General features: G+C 46.0%; 1 protein-coding gene across 1 annotated transcript in view; it reads left to right on the top strand.

Annotated features, from left to right (window-relative positions):
• Positions 1–912: 912 nt before the first annotated feature.
• BRINP1 (bone morphogenetic protein/retinoic acid inducible neural-specific 1) overlaps positions 913–20,817 on the top strand; it is a 57,008-nt gene continuing 37,103 nt past the window's right edge. The window contains exon 1 of the mRNA XM_009871281.1: positions 913–1,190. Within this exon, the coding sequence (XP_009869583.1) occupies positions 973–1,190 (218 nt within the window). The 5' untranslated portion in view covers positions 913–972. The remainder of the gene's footprint in view (positions 1,191–20,817) is intronic.

The raw sequence follows: 20,817 nt of genomic DNA, 5'->3' as shown, positions 1-20,817 counted from the left end.
TAGCAGGGCTGTCCGCAGCCACCGTTTGACGGGGGGTGCAGCAGGACAGCTGCTCTCCCATCATGTGAGCAAACAGTGTGCCCTGCACCAGGTGGTGTGAAGCATTCCCTTAAGCTCCCTAGTAAATCTCCCACACTGAATATGCATGTTTGCTAGTCACCCTGCAAAGCCTTGATCTTGGGAAGAGCCTCGAGGTCCTACTGTAATCAAAATAGCAACAGACCCTGTCCCCCCTCCACCAGACACAACCCCCCCAAACATGCAGGCAGGAAAGCAGGTTGAGGTGATTTTTATCTTTCAGAGTTTGGCAGGATTTCATAGTTGTGTGTGTGTGTGTGTGTCTGCGTGTGCTTGTCACTGAAGCCTGGGTAATTATTTTTTTTTATTTCTTTTTTGGCAACACTTTAAAGTAAGAGCAGGGTCTTTATAGATTGCTCAGGTTGCATGGAGTATGGATTACAGATCGTCAGAGAGACATGAAAGCAGAAGACACGTTTCTCTGGCACAGCATTAAAGGGACAATAAAGGGGTAATTGTAGCCTAGGGTGCAGCCACCTTGTGTGCCCAGCCTTCACTGGCCTTTGTGGCACTGAGGAGAACTTCATGAGGCAAGTGATGGAAAAGCTGTGGTGAAGATGTCTCAGGTCAGGACCTGGTTATTTCAAAGGTGATACATGCTCAGGAGGTTACAGGCACCACTTAGGTACGTGAATAAAACACTGCCAAATACTCTAAGCTGTAACACAGGTGGACTGAAGTCTTTTAAAACTTGATTTTTTCATGTCTATTTTCACCCTGAGAAACAGTTGTCAAAGGATCAAAGCAATTCCCATTTTTAAACTCTTTCTCTCCCTCCTCCCTCTCCTCCCCTCCATTTTTCTCTCTCTCTTTCCTTCCTCCTCTTCCCTCTCTTTTTCAACAGGACTCCACAGAATGGAGCAAGAATGAGAGGAAAAAGGCAGACAGAAAAGCATGAACTGGAGGCTTGTTGAGTTCCTCTACCTCCTGTTTATATGGGACCATATACTAGTACAGCCCTCCCACCAGGACCCAGCTGCTACCAACCAACATGTCTCCAAGGAATTTGATTGGCTTATTTCAGACAGGGGGCCTTTCCACCACTCACGGAGCTACTTATCCTTTGTGGAAAGACATCGTCAAGGATTTACAACCAGATATAAAATATACAGGTATGTCGGTTTCCTTCAACACTTGTAGCTCGGGTAGGTTCTAAGGTGGTGGGAACTCAGCTGGTTCCCGTGGGCTCGAGGCTCTTAGTCAATGGGAAACGCATCACTGTCCCTGTTCCACCTGGAAAGGCTTCTTTGGTTCTTCATGGTCCTCAGCTGGTGATGCAAACTGCTTCAAAGGCTCGGCTGGGATGCTGTGATAGTGAGATGAAGGTCCTGCGGTACCATGGCAATGTGAGCAACACAGACTGAGATAAAAAGGGATCAAGGGCGTGGGTGTACTTGATTTGTGGTGGCAGATAAGTTCACAGGGAGGTTCACAGGCATGTTTTTTAAAATCAATATACCTATAGGCAGACCAAGCCTCTGTACCAAACTCATACGTGTGAACTGCCAACAGGTCAAGGTTCACAGGGGCAAGACCAGACGTAAAGGTGTCACGGCACACATCAGTAGAGCAGTTTTCACACTACTGTGCATGAGCTTTAGCTGTGTACTGCCTGCCACAGACCTTTGCAGATTATCTCCATGTATGAGTCAGACTTGCTCCCAAAACTGTGATCTTGGTTTAAAAGTCTTCCAGTTAAAAAAACTACAGAGAACAGGCAGAATTTGGATTTTCCCGTGTCTTGTAGGTTGCAAAGCCTTTGTTGTTGCCTGTTTCAAGCTCTTCGTGCCAGCTGTGATATCTAGAAACACACTTTCCTTTTTCGTTTTAACATGAAAAGCTGGGGTGCTCAGCTGAGCCTCCTATTAGAGCAGCAGGCGCTTTGGAGTGAAGGGGAAAAAGCCAGCAAGTGTCGTGAGATTTGCGCAAAAACCCAAAGAGGCTGCGAAACTCTCACAGACATGTGCACATTTACATAATTATATAGTCCTGTTGTGTGTCAGGAAGACACTTGCGAATGCAACCATGCAAGCCAGTAGGCAGGAGAGCACTGGTGAAAAGCCTCCTGACATCTCGCACGCAGATGCACATACACGCTGGCTGGGGGATGGGGGGAGCAGGGAAGCCACGTGTGTGCAGGCAGTGTTCTCCCATGGGCAGAGAGCCAAAAGCACTTGCAGAGTAATAGGGACGCACAAGACATCGTCTCTGTGCGGGGAAGAAAAATGAGTTGTGCCTGTCCTGTCAGGCCCAGGGGAGTGCAGCATCCCCTCCCCTAGCAGCAGCCCGCAGAGCAAGGGCAGGTTAGCATGGGTGGAAAATACTGCCCTGGCTTGTCCTCTTCATTCAAAACAGCTCAGGAGGAAGACAGCCCCCAAAATTAGGTATTATGCTGCCATACTTCCAGTAAGGGTGTGTTTGTTTGCACAGAAGAGCAGATAAAACATCTTTTTCAAACAGATTTTCTTTCGGTTTGGGGATGTGCCCAGCTCTCTTCCGGCCCTGCCTGGTGACATACACTCTGATTGAGACTGCAAACCTCTGCCCCATGCAAAGCCCCTGGCGGTGGCTCTGCCCTTTGCTAAAGAGCTATTCAGCCCTGAATGCCACCACAGCAGTCTACAGGGCCTGTAGTGGGAGAGAAAAGCAAGCAATGTTATGTGTTCAGACACATCTAAGAACTGTCACTGTAGGTCAGGCCAGAGATCCATCAAGCCTGAGATCCTGTCTCTAAGAATCATGGAGAAACGGATCTGGAAGGACCTTGAGAGGTCATTTAATCCATGCGTCTTCCTCAAGGCAGACTCCGACATACCTGTGTCACATCTGACAGAGGTTTGCAGGCGACCTCTCCTGAAAGGTTTCCCGTGATGGAGAATTCACACCCAGGGTAGGCAGCCTGCACCATGGCTTTGCTGTTCCCACTTTTATAAAGGAACTAAAATATTGTTTGCATGTGAAGCCTCTGATTTCCAGTTTCATCTGCTATGGCCTGAGGAAAAAATTCCCATTCAATTTGTAGGAGACCAGTATGAATTTGAAGGCTTATCTCAGCTCCGGATGAACTTTATATATGGGAAGCAGAAAGGGATATGTTTTGCTCCATTTCTGCTAGATATTGCCAGAGCACTTATGAAAAACACTTGTGTGTAGTTCTTCCACTATAGGAGAAAATGGGCAGCAGCATTCTGCATGTGTGGGAGGCATCGGAGAATGGTCTTGCAGGTGGTCACAATGCTAGCGAAGTCATCACTCTCAAAAGAAACCAGAGATGAGAAGAAGTCCAGCAGAAGTGGTTAGGGAGGGAGTTTAGAGAGACATGAGAAATCTGCAAGGGCACCTAAGGGATGCATCTCACGGCCAAACACCACGTTCTAAGCTGAGAGAGGGAGCTGAGGACTTGGGGAGATCCAGCCATGTGTGTCATGGTTTGAGCCACTGGGAGCTGAGCGCTTTGGAAACATGCTCTCGGGGACTAACTTTTGCTCCCACTAGGGTCAGCTGAGGAGGAGAGGAAAACCTCATGTGCTTCAGCAGAGCAGATGGAGCCATTAGGTAGGAGGCTGGCTAGATGCTGGAGGATTGTTTGTTTTTAGTATTAGGCTCTGTTGACAGAACTGGTCATTTAAAAATTGGGCCCACGCGTTTTTAAAGGAGTATCAAAAACAGTCTAGCTATGGTGAATTTGTGGAGCCACAGCCAATTTTAGGAGTTAAGAGCTGGACTCTGAGCACACACACCCTCCAGAACGTATCGTTTTACTGAAACCCACAGGGGTAAAATCTCATTTTGTGGGCTTCTTAAATTGACTTCGAGAATCTGTAAAGCTGTTGGGATTTTGTCAACTGTTTAATTCCAACATAGAAGCCTCTTTCCTCCCAAATGATGTCTCTCGATTGCTCTTTGCACTAGACTAGCCCAAGGGAGGCACATATTCTACATTAAGGATATTGCTCCTTTCCTTAGAAAAGCAGCTGATATGGAGCATGGGAATTTTTTGCATGGTCTTCTCTCTCAGTGTTCCTTTTTTTCCCACACTTTTTTTTGGTTGGCTGGTTTGTTCTCTATCCCTCGGTCAGACAGTTCCTTGGGGCACTTGTTATTTTGCTGAGTGAGGTTTGACCTGGCCACTGCTCCTCTCCTAAGGCAGCAGACCTCAAACCACCCACAGCAGCCAAGGATTTGGAGTGAAATCAGGCGAGAGGACCTCACCCTTCCCTAACTGAAATGCTGTCACCTGTTTAGTGGTGATTTCCCCAGTTTCTTGCTGTGTGGGAGCATGGACACAGCGCGTTAGGACCGTGTCATCTACATTGAAAACCCACAGAGATAAAACCACTGTCACTGCTACGCAGCAGCATAAGGCAAAATGCAGCACGTTCTCGTTTTTGCAGGTGATGTTAAAAGCGAAGCAAAACTAAAACAGGCAACACTCCTCCTTCCATTGCAGCTGAAGTCCAGGAGTCTGTCAGCAGCAAGCAGAGAGCTGTTTTAGTTAGCAAAGCTATTTTATACACTGCCTAAGCAGAACTGCTGTAGAACGGCATAGCTGCTGATATCTTTTCATAGGATGCCTGGATCAGGATCCACTGTCCTAGCCTGGAAAGGCAGTTTGCTGTTGCAGCCTAAAAGTCTCACTCCCTCCTTCTGCATATTTCGTTTTAGTAGGTTTTAGGTCTCTTTCTCACAGAACTCAGACCACTGAATTTCCTGGTACCCTCAGTCAAGGTTTGCACCTTGCATGTGATATTAGGAGGAAGGCAAGCAAAGGGGGAATTGTTTTATATTAAATCGGTGAACAGTAGGGGTAGATACAATTGCATTAAGTAAGCACATTAATCAGCATCGATTCATGCTAATAAGGCTGGTTTAGGGGGGCCTCTGGCAGGAAAATGCTGCTTTGATCATTATCTGTGCACTCTGATGCTAATGAAGATAGGATGGCAGATGCTGAGAGTGGTTTGTGGGATGTCTGAATATTCATTATCACTATCCTTGTTGTTCCTAGTCATGAGAGCCTTGGGTACTAGGTACTGCATGAAGGCTTGGAAAACAGATGAAGCTCAGCTTGGCCTTGGGACTAGGGCTCTGCTCAGACCAGAAAATGTTCTGCCACCACAAGACAGGAGTTAACAGCTTCAGTCCACTTCTCCGAAGTATATTGTCACGTTGCCCTTATGGTTTTTTTAGCCAGAAACTGATTATTTAGCTATAAGGCAAAGCAAAAGAAACAGTAGACTGGGCACTTGAATACACTATGCAAATACCCAGTCAGAAGCACTGACACACAGGCATTTCACTAACAACGCTGCTCAGTGTCAGCAAGTTTTAGGAAAACAAATTTTATCTAGAAAAATTGAGGCTTTGTTGTTCAGTGTTGGAAGTGAGATGGTGGAGGCAAAGAGGGAAGTGGTGAGATGGCCTCATCCAGCCGGGTGGACAGGCTGCCCTTCCTACAGCCAGGCAGGGACAAGACACTCCTCCCTGGAAAGAGGGACCCACCGTTAGATGGGCGGCAAGGTAATGCAGGCAGCCTCTGTATTTCTGCCCCAGGCTCATGGTGTGGCTGTGGGTAAGCTCCCTTCTCTGTGCTCCATTCCCTCCTCACTCCCCCTCCAAGACTAGGAGATGGCAGCATTTGTCTGCTCTGGGTTGCTGGGCAGACTTAATTAAATGCTGCAAGGTGTTTGGACGTAAGGGACAACAGCAGTATAAAGTGGATGATCACACAGGGCTGGGAGGGGAATGTGCATGTACAAGAAGAAATGTGGATTTTCTGTGTGTGGGAGTTTAATTCCATTTTCTGCAATGACAGTAGGGACAGGGAAATCTAGCTCTCTGTGTAAGAGAGATGGGAAACCCTGGGGTATAAAAAGGAGATCTGCTCGCCTTGCAACTTCTCTTGCAGTGGGACCATTTAGAGGCTGCCTAATTTCATGAAACCTGCAAATACAGAATACTTCTGAGACAGCTGCCAAGCCTGGTTAAAATGCACCAACAAATTCAAAACTTAGTGGGGGATGTGACAACAAACCAGCCAGGCCTGCCCCATCCCTCCTCCTGCAGAGTGACAGAACAAAACTGATTGCTTACGTACGCTCGTTATAGTAAGGTCCCTGGATATATAAAAACGAAATACAGCTCCTGAGACAGGAAAGGTTGTGATTAACTGGCTGCACAAGCTAGCTATAAATCGGTTGGGATGGTGCCCGGGGGGGAAAAAAAAGCTGATTTTCTTTTTTTTTTTCCCTCAAAAAATTGTTTTATCAGGAGTGTGGTGCAGGTCTGGGACAGGTCAGTGGAAAGGTGAGGAGTATCTCCATCCTCGGTGGTTTTCAAGGCTTGGCTGGACAAAGCCACAGCTGACATGCTCAGGAGCTGATGATTGTCAGATTAGAGACCCCCAGGTCCCATCTAACCAACATTTCTGTGACTTCGCGGTTTCTCCAATTCAGAGTGGACACTAAACTGGGTGCTCGTAAAGGGATTTGCGCTGCTGAATGCATCCAGCCACGCTACAGATTTTATTTAGTCCTAGAAAACCCACATATCTGAGCAGCTACGTGCTCTCTAAATGTGTCACTCCCTCAGCAAACAGGAGCAGAATTATCACGAAGATCTTTGCTGCGCACAGAGCACAGGCTACGATAGACTTAGAAATGCATACGCTGTTGTGCTGCTTAGATTTTCCCTTAGAGGAAAGGAAAATACAACAAGGAGGGAAAAAATTTGGTCTCACAAAACTGACCCCCAGAACCTTCAAAGTTTTACGGCACCGCAAATTAAAAACAATGAGCCAGATTCTCCATGACATAAATATGTGAAGCTGTTGACTTCAAGGAAAATTCACCAATTTATTGGCTGGAGAATCTCCTGGAATACCGAGCATTGCCCACTGCCCCAGGACCTGCATACACAGCACCAGGATTTATAAGGCTGCTTGCCCTGGGTACCTGGCTTGGAGCGTTATGAGTTTTTATTTAGGTTTAAGCAAAAGCAGAATGCAAGTCCTGCATTCAGGCACTGGATTTGGGGACAATCTGGCTAGAAACTGCAGGATTCCTATGACTGCTTTTAGCAGCTTCTATTACAGAAGTTTTGCCTTTCCTCACCAGACCTCCCAGGCTGGTTTCATGCAAGCTTGTGATTTCCACATCTGTGGAACTGATCTGGCAGAAAACTAACCTGGCAAGAAAAAAGAGGTGGAAAAAAAAAAGTAAGAAAAAGGTAAATTTTCAGCTAGATCACTTTTCCAGTCTCATTCATTGTGTGGTCAGATGATAGCAAAAGGACAGGACTGTGTGGCTGGAGGCAGGAAGGGGCTCGAGGGACTGGTGAGACTGCTGTTTTCAGCAGCAACGTGGATTAAAGTTGTATTAAGGTGATTGTGAAAATGCATACTAAGTTTTGTCAGAGACAAGATCTATTAGAGCGGCTTCCACCGTTTTTTCAGTCCATTCTTCTTCTCCTATCTCTCCACTCCTCATTAACTCTTTTTGCTGTCTCTCTGTTTCATTGATTTTAATCTACTGGTCACTGGAGCTGTACAAATAATTGATTTTGTGGTTCACTGGTCGTACGGAACAAAAATAACATTAAAAATGGTTTGATCTGAAATGGATGTTTGTTCAACTTTTCAGCAAAATGAAAAAATCAAAACATTTCATTTTAGGCTCAGTGAAAGGTTTAAGCTCTGCTGTTTGTTTTCATTTTATTAATCCAGTGAAAAACTGTTTTGGGGGGCATTTTTTAGGGCTTAAAAGTTCATTTCAAAATACAAAGTCAACCAATTCCACTTTAAAAATGTCAAAAGTGAAGCATTTTGATTTTGAGTGCATTTTGTTTAGCTGTTTGCTCTTCAACTTGCTCCTTCAATTTATGTTGTATTTGCAAGTAGTTTTTATGTCCTTGAAATGGGGATGGAGGGAAAAAAAAAAAAAAAAAGGCCTGCTGTCCTTACTGTTCACTCTGCAACTTTGAAATCTTCTAATTCCCAAGGGTTCAGCTTTGACTTCCCTTGGGCTCAGCTTTTAGCACCTTAGGTTAAAATAAAAAAAAATAATAATAATTTCTCCAGCACTGCTGGACAAGGGAGGCAGAGCAAAGATGGGCAGAAGGATTGCAGCTTTGCTAAGGGAAGGCTCATGCTTGTTTAAAACAAAGCTGGATGCTGAGACCTGGGTGCTACTGACTGAGGCAACCTGCCCAGCATGGGTGCAGTCGTAGCTCCTCTCCCGCACGTGTATCCTGGAAAGTTTTCAGTCCTGTTCCGGTTTTTTGAATGCCTGAAGCATCCAAAAAGGCACCGTGAAGGTTCTTCTCAAACAGCATTAAGGTGATGCTTTGCGCTGGTACAAATTGATAGGCACTGTTAGGCTTTTTAATCTTTGCTTTGGTTCTTTTAGTCATGGTGGAGTTCTGCTGACAAGGTTTTCCTATTAGGTTTTTATGCTATCTGTTTAAAGGGGACATCAACTTTTATGTTTTCCAGTCAGAGGCAAGGCTTTCTTTAGGAGAGGCAACGCAGCAATTGAAGGACAGAGGGAGCTGAGATGAAAGGAGGCTCTTGCCTCTGTGTGGAATGAGGAATGGAAATCCGTACAGCATTGCGTGGCAAAAAAAAAATGAAATCTCCGTAGTTTACATTATGCATGTAAACGAGTGATGTACATTGGTTTGTAATCAGTAAATGCCTCGTAAATAGATGTGTGTAAACCAAAAATTTAAATCTATTTCCATAGCGCATGTAAACAATGAAGGCTTCTAGTGTTCTCTTCAATGTTAATCTAAAGGCGACATTACTACAAGTTTATGCAACTTTACAAGAGAGCCACAATTTACATTCCTGTCTCACCAGCTCTAACACAGCAACTTGGCAAACACCAGCCATTCAGTGATGGGCGTAAACCAGACAATTCCATCACGTAGCCTCTCCTTCAGCCACAACCTTCATTCTTCATGCAGTTCAGGGACCAGTGTTGTTACATTCCCTGCATAATGCGTCTCCCTGTGTATGGGAAGCTTTTAATGTATTTGCATAAGCGGAATAAAGGCAGGCATGGGGGCTGGCGGAGAATGGCTCGAGCTGAGCTGTGCAGTGCTTGGTCCTGGGGGTGCTGGGCTGAGCAGAAAGGAGCTTGGCCCTCGTCAGGGCTGGAGGAGGAGCTGCTCTGGCTGCGTTTGAATTCAGATGGTGAGGGCTTGCAAACATCACCGGCAGCTGCAGGACTTTTGACGGAAGGACAAACCTCTCCTTCTCTTTGATATTCTTGAGAACAGAGGGCGAACGGCAAGATAGATGGCACCAGCCTTTGATATGCTCAGAGCTGCGAAGACAGGGGAACAGAACATCTGGCCAAGCTTTGGGGACCCTCACGTCAACATGGCAGCACTCGCCCAGGCTGTAGGGAATGGCGTGGAAGCGATGCCATTGATAAGTTCATAGTCTGAGAGGGTGCTTGTGCTCAGGACCCGCCAGTTCCTCGGGGGAAAAGCACGCACGTGAGCTGTGTGCCCAGGAGAGCGTATCACTAACGGGTCGCCCTGCCTGCTGACCCGGGTAAGCTCTTAGCTGGATCGGCTGAGCGTTAGCAGAGTTCTGCAGAGTTGCATCCAAGAGCACAAAAAAATCCCTTTCTGCACCCACAATGAAATATTTTAACCGATGAATCCCAGGAGCAGCGCAAACAAATTATTTTAGTCATCGAACCTTTCCAAAGAGAGCTGCACCCTGCTGGGCTAGGAGGGAGCTTTCCATACAGTCCCCTCTGAGAAACCTTGCTTGGTGGGAAGATCTTTACATCCCTGCATGAAAAGTGGAGGGTTTTGCTGAGCAGGCCTCCCAAGGCTGCTCCCCAGCATGCTGTGACAGCAATGACTCTGCATCTCAAGATTTCTTCAGCCCAGCAAACTATGGTCCAGTGGCTTGGGAACATATTTTAAAGACTAACAAGCTAAGGAGAAGTGTTCACTATTTTTTTTTTTTTTTGGTGAGCAGATTATTAATTCTGCTTTTAAATCAGGCAGATGCTTATTTCAGCAGAGAAGCTGTTACATTTAAAAAAAAAAAGTCATCTTGTTAGATGCATGGCATAATTTTGTTCTGGCACCAGCAGCACTGGGAGATAGCATGACTGTACCTATTATAGGGGTTTTTCTATTTCTGGATCCCTATAATGTTTCCCTTGGGTTCCAAAAAGTGTGGGGTTTTTTTCCTTTCTTTTTTGCTGAGTGCCACCCACCAGCCTCTGTAAATGGAACAAGATGCGTCCCACCAGGGCAGTCGGAGCCGTCCAGGCTGGTTTCCAGTGTTAAGCTACTAAGTGCAGGTACAGAACCCAAAGACACATCTGAAAGGAAACCCAGGAATCAGCTTTGCCTGCAGCAGGGAGGTAGAAGGGTTTGGGTCAGCCCTTTGTGCCAGGATCTCCTCTCCAGACAGTGTGAAATCAAATATGCCTGTGCAGAGCCAGTGGCTCCTCCGCTTGCCCCAGCACACATGTGCCTGGCAGAGGTGGCTTGCTGCAGCCTCAGTTTCCCCTACGGAGAGCCCTGGGCAGGTGGTACCTGCTCTGCTGCAGGGCAGAAGGGTGGAGGCAAGACTTAGGATTCCAGGTCTGTGCACCAGGGATGCTGTTTGCTGGTGACCAAGCCTGGAATCTTTGTGTCTCAGGCGATCAGACCCGATTCCGCATCTGCAGCACTTCGCAGCCTTCCACCGCTGACACAGCGACCACCGAGGATTTACGGGAAGCTGCAATGAGGTGTCTTTCACCAGTGAGTCATTTTTTCTGGTTAAATACATGCCAGCAGGTGAAAAATACTGAGAGGGAGAGGAGGAAGGGCATAAGGGAGCTACAGTTCGCGTTGCTCTTTGCATCCACCAAGCTGGCTGGACTGGAGGCAATCCAGCCGCGCGTGGGCTGCAGGCAGGAGCTTCCTCCTCCTCTTCCTCTCTCCTTGACAGACTCCTCGCAGCTGCCCTGACTCCAACCACTCTGTTACAAGAGGACAGAGATCCTCCCCATCGTCCTTGTACTCTGTGGTATGGGAAAGCCTCTGACCTACTCCAGCGCCTGCCCTGGGAGGCAAAGCCTTGAGGTCTGACACCGGCAGCTGCGAGCAGGGCCAGGCTTCTCTAAAGTGTCTGCTATGCTTCTAAATCAAAGTCCCGCTGACAACACGGAGCACTAAATGCCTGCCTGGGGCTCTGCTCCTACAATCATGTGACGACATCAGAATTTAAGCTTTAATTAAGAAACGAGCGCAGGGAGGGAGGGAGGGAAGAGTCTCCAGCCCTTATGACTATAAAAGAAAGCTTGGAAACATGACCTGAGTGCTACCAACATCTGCTTTAATGTGCAGACAGCTCCCAGCAGTGGGGTAAGCAGCCGGGAGAAGAAGCCATCACAGCAAATCCCAATCAGGTCAGGCCTACTTGAGCTTCTGCTTGCAATGAAAGAGCTTACTTGGAGAAAGAAGAGTTTCCATGAAAGCTGTGCTATGGCTGAATTACACTATCATGCCCTCTCTTGCTGCACGTGGCTTTCAGGCAGGCTTGCAAAGCCAAATTTTACACTAGTGCAGCCTCTGCTCATCATCCGGAGGTGGCAAGAGCCAGCTGACTGCCCCTGTGTTCCTACAAGCCGAATTGTGCCAATGGTGCACGGAGCTTTTGCAGCAGTGACCTGAAAATTCTCTCCTCTAGGATTATGGCAGGACGGGGTTTTTTTTTCCTGCTTTTGCCACGGTTGCTGACCCCAAACCTCATGCTGTGCCTTCTCTGGCCATCGGTTTCAGCAAGAGCAGGCAGCAACTAGATGCTTTAGAGACCAGTGAAGGTGCAGCCTCTGGATGCTCTCCATCTCCCAGGGATGGACCGTTGGCAACGTTCATTTATGAAGAACCCTATTTGATGGTTATGCTCTCAGCTAGCACTCCAGGATCTGGAGGCTCAGATACACCTGATATTGCAACAACCTCTCATTCTCATGAATGAGTATCATGAAAAGCCAGAGGAAGAGCTGTTCTCTTATATAACTTGTAGCTGGGACCTGTCTCTGGACTCTGACTGCTTTAGTGATAGCTCTTGCCAAGCATCCTACACTGACCCCTCTGCTGTTGTGGCTAGAGGTTGTGTCATTTCTGCAATAAAAGTGCCTCTTTGCAATATGGAAACAAAGGATTCATGGACTGGTGGAAACTGGTAAGTCTGCTGGAGCACGGACTGGGGATAAGCGCTGATTTCAGTAGCTGACTGTCACAGGGCATACAGAGGATTCAGCCTGGATGAAGATGCAAACCCTGACCCGTGAGAGATGTTGCCTCCCCGCACCACCTCAAGGGGGAAGGACCAGCATTAAGTTGGGAGGGCAAAGGGTTTTTTATTGTCCGTGCATCTCTGCCCAACCTCATTTTGCTTTTCCTCCCCTTTCTTTTATAGTATTCTTTTCCTCTCAGCAAAGGAAAACCTGCCTATTGAGTATTCAGCATTAAATATTTCAGTGTTAGCTTCCAGCTCTTGAGCAAAAACCCTGAAAGAACATTACTTTTTACTCCCCTCCAAATGTCTGGGGCTCTCTGTGGGGAGCGCAGACACACAGCCTGGGCAAGGCTGAGAGAGCTTGGTACACAGGGAGAACTGCATGTTGCATGGTTAAGAGCAGGCGGGAGAGATAAGAATAAGAAAGGAAGGTTGTTAGCTTCATGTCTGGTTAAAGCTAAATGAATAGTCTCCATCAGACTAATATGTTCTCCTTGCATTTCATCGTCCTTCCCCCTGTTTTTCTCCCCTTGCCCCCCATTCATGCAAAGACTGTGAGAGTTTCACATTCTCCTCTCCTACACGTAAAAGGCTCCCGACTGTTTCTTGGGAGTATTTGATATTTGAAATCTGTGCTGTACTGATTCAGCAGGCGAGTGTTGCCGAGTCACATGATGAACTGTATCTCAAGACTGTTTAATGTCTCTTCAAAGCCCACACTTTTAGAGTCCTGTGATTATGTAAGAGTCTCAACTCAATTTTTAAAGTAAGTTTACGGCCTCATAATTGCAGAGGAAAACTTGATAATACGACTCCTACATAGTCAGAAAGCAGAAGGCAAAAAAGAAGGAAAAAACCCCAACCCTGAAGTTTATCAGATTTAAAAAGTCTCATGAATTTTAAAACCAATCTCTTAATTCTTTTTTGGAGCCTGACTCATGATTTTCAAACAGTTAGCAATATGGCTGTAGGGATTGTAAGGCTGGTTTGTTATCTTATTAGATAACTTACATAAAATATCCAAACCCGTGGAGACTCAGTGATTGAGTATTGCACTTCAGTACACAGCTGGAAAGAACAGCAGCTTTTCTTCTGTATCCATGCTGAGGATCTCCTCTTAATCCAGGTCTCTAGTCACTACTGCAGCATAAACATTTCCCAAAATTATATTAGTGTTAATCATATGAATGAGAATAGCCATAATATTGATCTTCATAATACTTAGGTTATTAAATTTGAGTTTGAAGGTAGTTTTGTGGGGCAATGCGTAATAGTAAATCTCATCAGCATGCATAAGCAGGGAAAGCAAGCCACAGAGCAATAGCACTGCAAACCCAGAGAGACATATATTCGAGAGTCTTCCATCCTGCCACAAGACTGCACACCAAACAGACATATGTGAGTAACTTAGCAATGCCAGAACTGAAGATCTGTTAATCACCTGATACTCTCAGGTGAACTTAATTGATCTGAAAGGGGAGAAAAAGTCCTCAGATGTTGCAACAGCTTGTTCCAATGTTTCTGTAAGGTATGTACACCACCCAGGGGGCACTTAATTCCCAGAATATTTACAAAAGCACGAAGATGGCCATGCTAGTGAAGGGAGATTGCCACCATTACTGTAAAGTCGTGGGCTTGCCTTCCCCATACATGTTTACTCAGGCTGTCCACAGTCAGTTTGAGAGTCACGCATACTGAACAAGTAGGGGGGTAGCAGAGCATACCATGCCTGTAGTTGTTCGCAAGCCTCTGTGCACGCAAGAGCATTGATGTTTGAGGTGCGTGCAGATATCGGGGTAGGTGAACTGTCTTGCATTGCCTGTGGTGGATTAAAGGAAATCTGAGAACATCTTCTGTGAAATGGCTCTGTAATAGGGGACAGAAGAAGTCCAGCTCTTCTAGCATATAACAAAAGAGGAAGCAAAAGTGTGGAAGAGGCTGAATGCTGCTATATCATAAGCTTACAGGGTAATTCCAACCATATTTGGACTTAATTTTCTTCTGCAGAACAGTCATAAAAAATAAGTTTATTGGTTTTAGTCCTGGGGACTGAGATATTTGCATCATGTCTTTTGAAAAAAAAGGCAGTGCTTTTTCTCCTCACTTGAACATACCAGCTCCACTGGTGACTGTCTCCTGTACGATGATGGTCGAGCATCAGAAGGTAAAGCTTCCATAAAGCTGTTGAATCTTTTTTTTGTGAGGTTCCTTGGAAGAACTGCAAACTTCCTTCGTGGACACTCTCCCAGCTGTAGTGAATGTTGCTGTTCTTTCAAAACCAGAACAACTGCTGCTTGTCCCTACCATTGATATTACAAAATTCTGACTAAGGTTTTCTAATCTTTAGAGCAATTACTTTATAATGATTTATGGAAATACCTTTCCAAAGAAAGCTATAGTGGTGGGGATTGCACACTGAACAGAGAGCAGATCTGATGAGGTTCTATAAGGTTGGAGGAAGGCAAATTACAAGATGGCAGAGTTTTTATATTTTAGGTGCAATACGATTGTCTTGCTGAGGTAGAAAAATATTTTCTTAATGTAAAGTTTTGTCCAAATGCTTTACTTTGTTGGTAGCATAGTGTTTCAGGCTGATGAATTGGATTCAACATATTTTTTAAGTCCCAGCTTCTCTGGTCATTAGAGACTATGGCAAAAGACAGAGATCTAAAAAATGAGCTATTTTGACAGAACGTTGTCTAGTGAAAACATTACAAACTGTTCCAGATTCTTCCAGCATGGAACAAAGCCAGATTCTGCAGCCCTGAAAGTAGCTACAAAGTGGAATAATCTCCTGGACAATTCCAGCCACAACTGATGTCGGAGCTCTCCCAAAACGTGAGCGATTTAAGCTTTGTCTGGAGACACAAAACTGAAGCCCTTACCAATTACAGATGAGTTATCATCGGGTGCCACAGGGACAGTGCAAAGGGACCAAGTAGTAAAGGATTAGCCAGTGTACACAGAAATATTGAAAAACTCACTACTACTTCCTATTGTGCTTGTGCCGGTGGAAATCCTTCTTAGAATGGCATATTTTATTCAGTTTTTAAGAGCTCTCAATTTTTCATTTAGGCAAGGAAGTTGGAGCAGCGTCCAATCTGTAATCAATCAGCCTGCCTTTGCAGAAAAGCTCTGAGGAAGCGCTCTTGCTCTTTGGTCCTTTATCTTCTCTCTGAACTCACAGAAATTATATTTCTGAATGGGATTAGGAGTGAGAGAGAGGGAGAACTACAGCCAGGGCAATCCTCAACTAAATTTTACTGACTGCTGGTCCTGTAGTAACTAGCACTATCAAAATCATCCCCAACCACAACACTTCTGTCTCCAGTCAGAAGAAACAGTTGATGTTTCAAATAAGCTTGGCCCAGACTTATAAAAGGTATTTAAGCACTTTGTGTGGGTACTCAACTGCCCAAGCACCGAATTCCTGTAGGTTTCAGTGGGCATTACAAAATCAGGAGCTTTTGACCAGGATCTGTGACAACCTTAAATGAGGCTGTCCGTAACATAAGCTATGAATTTATTATCCCTGGTAATAAATCACTAGAAATACACAATGATAAAAGAAGGAATAACAGGCACAGCTCGTCCAGGGATCTCAAAGCTCTTTTGCAGCCCTTACTTATAGTTCCTTACAATCACTGAGAAAAAGGCTGGGTTTTGTTTGTTTGTTTTGACTGAATAAATTAATCATTAGTAAAATATTATGCAGTTCATCAAATATATTATTCACTAGCTGTTTGTCAAAATAACAGCTCAGTCATATATTATCAGAATGAAACATTTATGATGTGTGTATATCTAGTCATCGGATGATTTATTCAGAGTTAGTTATTGACCAGTTTAAATCACCGCTCCCTTGTGAGGCAGAGATGGACTGGGTTGTGACCTCTTGGTGAACTTGGACCATCTTTTTTGCTGTGTTGCTGTTCAGCACCTGACACCACAAGCAGAGTCCTGTGTCTGGCTTTCCTTCTGACACTCTGTAAAAGTAGTTATAATTCTGTTAATCTATAGCCAATGCCAGGTCTATCTCTGGTAGGAAAATTCAACTACTTGCTTAAGACCAAACTGTGGTCTGAGTTCTCCTCACTCCTGTAGGACCCACACCAGGGTCCTCATCCCTTCTTAGATACCGCGACTGCTTAGCGTCTCTCCACCTCCCAATTGCAAGAAAAGAGGGCTTGAGGATCCCAGTTCACTGCTCCATGTGATAGACCACACAATTTCATTAACGCTGGGAAAGAACAGAGGAGCCCTTTACCAGGTCCCTCCCAGCTCCCTCTCCCGTGCCAGCAAGCTGGCCTCCTTCCAAAAGTGCCTCCGCAGAGCGAAGCGACGTGACTGACACTCACTAACTCCCCTTGTCATTCGTGACCAGCATCCCAGAAGGCTGCAGCTTCTTCCATGCCTTTATTGGTGTCAAACATCACAGCCTCTCCCCTGGGTTTTATGAGGGAAGCCGATGCCAAATCACCCAGCTTCCTCCTACTCGATAAAAAATGTTTATAACCCAGTAAATTCTAACATATCAGCAGCTTGTTATGGAGGGAAAAGGTCACTGGGAGAGAAGGGAAAAAAGGAAAAAGGATACCCTTCCATTGGAACTTCTGGCTGGGTGTAGATGAAGGAGTCAGCACTGGGAAAATATCTTTTGATATGATAAAGTCTCATAATAGAAAATGTTGCTGCAATACAGGCCTCGTTTCTTCAGATAAATATTTAATATAGATCACTAAAGATTAATCGAGTACAGAAAAGAGTCTCTCCTATGGTTGGTGTAAAGAAAACATCTTCTCGTTAATTTATTATGGAGCCTGAAATGAGAAAAATCCTATAGAGAGAAATGCAGGGTACGGTTTCCATAGAGAAGCGGCACACCGCACCAGAATTTATTTAGTGTGTGGGCAGAGGCCTTCCCAGAACCAGCTGCAGCGTGGCGTTCGCGTGATAAAAAATCCCAGTGTAGGAAGAAGCCTCACAGACTCATCATGTTTTGCTGATCTGACTCCTGCAGATCCCAGGGTTTCCAGAAATGATGAGACCGTAGGACCTCTGGGCTCTCCAAAGCGTGCTCCACCCTGGACGAAGGCTGTCCGGTGGCATGTGTGACATCCTCAGCTGCTCCTCCAGGAAAGGACATTCAGTCCTTTTGGAGTAAGGTGATGCCCCAAGCTCACTGTGAGGAGAGGAGCCCCCAGTCTGATCCTGAAGGCTGCTTGTTCTAGCCAGAAGTCCCCATAAGCATCTCCCTGACACTTCCTTCAAGGCATGGTGCCCCTGACTCTTGGGCAGCAAAGAATCCATGGTGCTGGTGTGAGATTTCCATCTCCCCACGATGCTGGGACGTGTTCAGCCAGCTCCATTGTAAATTCCAGGACCCCTTTGCTTCCCCACAACACCCCCCGAAACCATCATCCCAAACACTTTGCAGCATTAAATAGGACAGTTATAGAAGATATAAATCATAAATGGCAGCAAAGACAGTATAAGGGAGAAAATAAGGCAGTCACAGACAAGAGATGAGCGAGAAAAGACACGATTTCAGCTGAGACTGAAGTGGAACAACGAGTCAATGAGATGGAGAGATACATGAAGGTTGTTCCAGCTGGCTGGCCCCGCTAATGTGAAGCCTCTTGCACCACCAGCATCTTGTGAGCATCTTGTGAAGGAGCGGGGACCGCTTGCTCTTAGACAAGCAGTGGCAGTGGGCAGGAGAATCTGGCAGATCTCTCTGTGCTAAGGGATGGGAGAAGAGATGAGCCCCTCCTGAAACGTGTGTTTTAGAGGCTAGAAACAATTCAAGAGAGAGGGAGGCTCTAACATTTGTCCACCTCTCCAACAAGCCATGTCCAGTTGTTTCTCAAGAAGGGATACTTTCTTTTTCTACCTGACCTTATCCTGTGGACATCTTCCCTGCTTTGCGAATGTTTGCTGTCAAGCAATCAGCAGAATGCTGATCCACATGTTCGGCTCTTCCCAGGAGAGAGGCTGAGGGAAGGAAGGTTGAACCACCAGCCAGATCCCAGTCATGCTGTTCTGCACATTGCTGGAAGGCATTCAAGAAATGTAGCTACAAGGAAGAGAGAAAAGTGTGGTTAGAAAAGGATGGTTGCCTTTATTTCTGTGGTATGTGCAACTCCTTAGAGTGTCTCTTTGGCTGCTGTGCCTACCTGATCCCACAGGACTATTTTTTTTTGGCTCACATGGAAGATGGTGGAAGGACAGAGAGGCATTTTTAGCATCTGGTATCACAACCCAAGGAACACAGGATTAAAAAGACCCTCCAGGGTCACAGCTTTCCATCGCCCTCTCTGTCAGGCACAACATTTTGATGTTTGAAGCCCTAAACCTCTGAGACAGTACGGGTGCTGTCTTTGCAGGCTGCATCTCTGAGGCCTTGGCTTCTCCCAGAAGCCAAGTGATAAATGAAAACCTAAATAATAATTCTCTGCAGTTCTCCCACAGGCTGTTGGACTTGATACAGGTGTGACTGGATGGCAGGCGCTAGCCTGGGGCTATCTAGGGGAAAGACTAACAGATTTTTAATAGCAGCAGGGACTACTGCAGCCGTCTAATAGAAAACTAATCTGTGTTGAGAACATTTATTTGTAGCATGCGGCATGGATCTGGTCAGGAGAATTGCAACAGCTAAACTACCCGCAGGATAACCCGTGGCTGATCAAGGAGCTCTTATTTTCATCTCTGCAAACACTGTGACTGCACTGCAGTGTTTGTCCCTGTCACCTTGGCAGGGGCTTTCATCAGCCGTACCCCTCCGACGCTGTCATGCTTCGCGCTCCTGCCCCAGCGAGCTGCAGATATCATCTGTGGAACACAAACATGATTTTATAATAAGTTTTCTATGCAGCCAGGATAAAATGCCAAAGAGAATCAGAAAACAATCAGTCAGCGAAACTCGGTGCTGCTGATGAGTGCGCTGGTTGCAATGGTTCAGTGCCTGGGAAGATTGAGGCTTTAAATGCAGCCCCCACCTGCCCTTCCAAACGCGAGGAGAAGTGGGGCAAGGAGGGGCGGGCAGGTGAGTGGAACACCCACTACATCTCCGGTTCCGAGCAGGTTAAAAGAGGAGCAGAGCTGCAGAAAGTACGGGCTCGCAGCTTCCCATGGCCGGGGCCACCCAGGTCCGTGCAGACACCGGGAGAAAGATGCACTTATTGCGGAGGCCTCTGGGTGATGCTCTTGCACAGGGCCCTAGAACTGATTCCTCCACTGGAGGCATTTTTAGGATGCCCAGCCAGGCTTGCAACAGCCCCTGCCCCGAACAAGCAGAAGTTTACGCCGGGTTCTACATCTTGCCCCAAGAAAGGGCTCTGGAGGACTCTCAGTGCTGCTCAGCGCACGGCAACAGCTGGGGGAGAGAAAGAAATGAAAAAAAAAAAAAAAAAAAAAAAGAAGGAAGGCTGGGAAGCATGAAGAAGGGAAGCAACTCCGCCGAAGAGTGGGACAAAGAAGAAAAATGAGTGTCTTGGCGTGGAGGGCAGTGCTAAAAAAGCATCCTCACCCTACTTCTGGAGAGGGTAGGGCTGTACTCCAGGGGATAACTACCAAACCTATGGCAAGGAGGCAGAATTTCACCTGTCCCCCTTCCCGCTGGTGCTTGCCGGGGCACTGGGGGTTGTGGGGTTTCTAGTCAGCAGCAGGAAACATTGGGATCAGCTCTCTGCCAGATGGCACTAATACATTTTATTTTTCTCCCATATTTGTAAGAATTGGGGGATTCATACTAGCTTTTTTCCTGTCTTCTTTAAGTACTCCAGGCTTGAGTCATGTAATTGTGTAACTCACAACTTCCATTTAAAAAAATAAGAATAGGCTGTCTTTTAGGATTGCAAAGAAAAGCCAGAAAATATGAGTCTTTAAATTGCAACACCCAGAAGGCAAATAAAAAGCATTGCAGATATTGTTGTTTTGTTCAGTAGGTAAATATATACATATGCATGTGCTTCAGAATTCTGGGGTTCAGTTTGTTATTTCTGAGCAGAGGCTCAGATGTGCAATAGCACATAAAGCCTTGCTCAGCCATATGTATGGCTTTAGTTACTGTAGGAGCTGGTGCTATTACTTTGCTTAGTCCTCAGTTTCTGAGAGTCATGAGGGGTGGTCTTCTCCTCTAAAAATAAAGAAAAAAAATAAAAAAAACCCCAGCCCTCCCCACACAGCTGACCTCACTTTCACCTAAATAGACCTTGAATGGGGAGGCTATAAACCTCTGCAGCTGGCCTTACCCACCCCTCTGGGGCAGGGAGGGGGATTGTGCTTTTGGCAGCAGGACTTAGCTCCAGTTTTCTCCTCTAAGCCCAAAATTTTGATGCAGGAGCATGGTTCTGCTTGCAGCCTAGAGACCTGCTGGGCTTTGAGACTGCTTTTGCAGTGGGGCTGGATGCTTCCCTTGCTGAAGTCGAGGAGATTTTCCTCTTTGTTTCTCCAAGAGATGGATTTCACATCTGGAC

The sequence above is a fragment of the Apaloderma vittatum genome, unplaced genomic scaffold, assembly GCF_000703405.1.
Source record: "Apaloderma vittatum isolate BGI_N311 unplaced genomic scaffold, ASM70340v1 scaffold6486, whole genome shotgun sequence".
Classification (NCBI taxonomy): domain Eukaryota; kingdom Metazoa; phylum Chordata; class Aves; order Trogoniformes; family Trogonidae; genus Apaloderma; species Apaloderma vittatum.
Note: the sequence above shows the minus strand (reverse complement) of the source record. Positions and strands in the feature narration are given on the sequence as shown.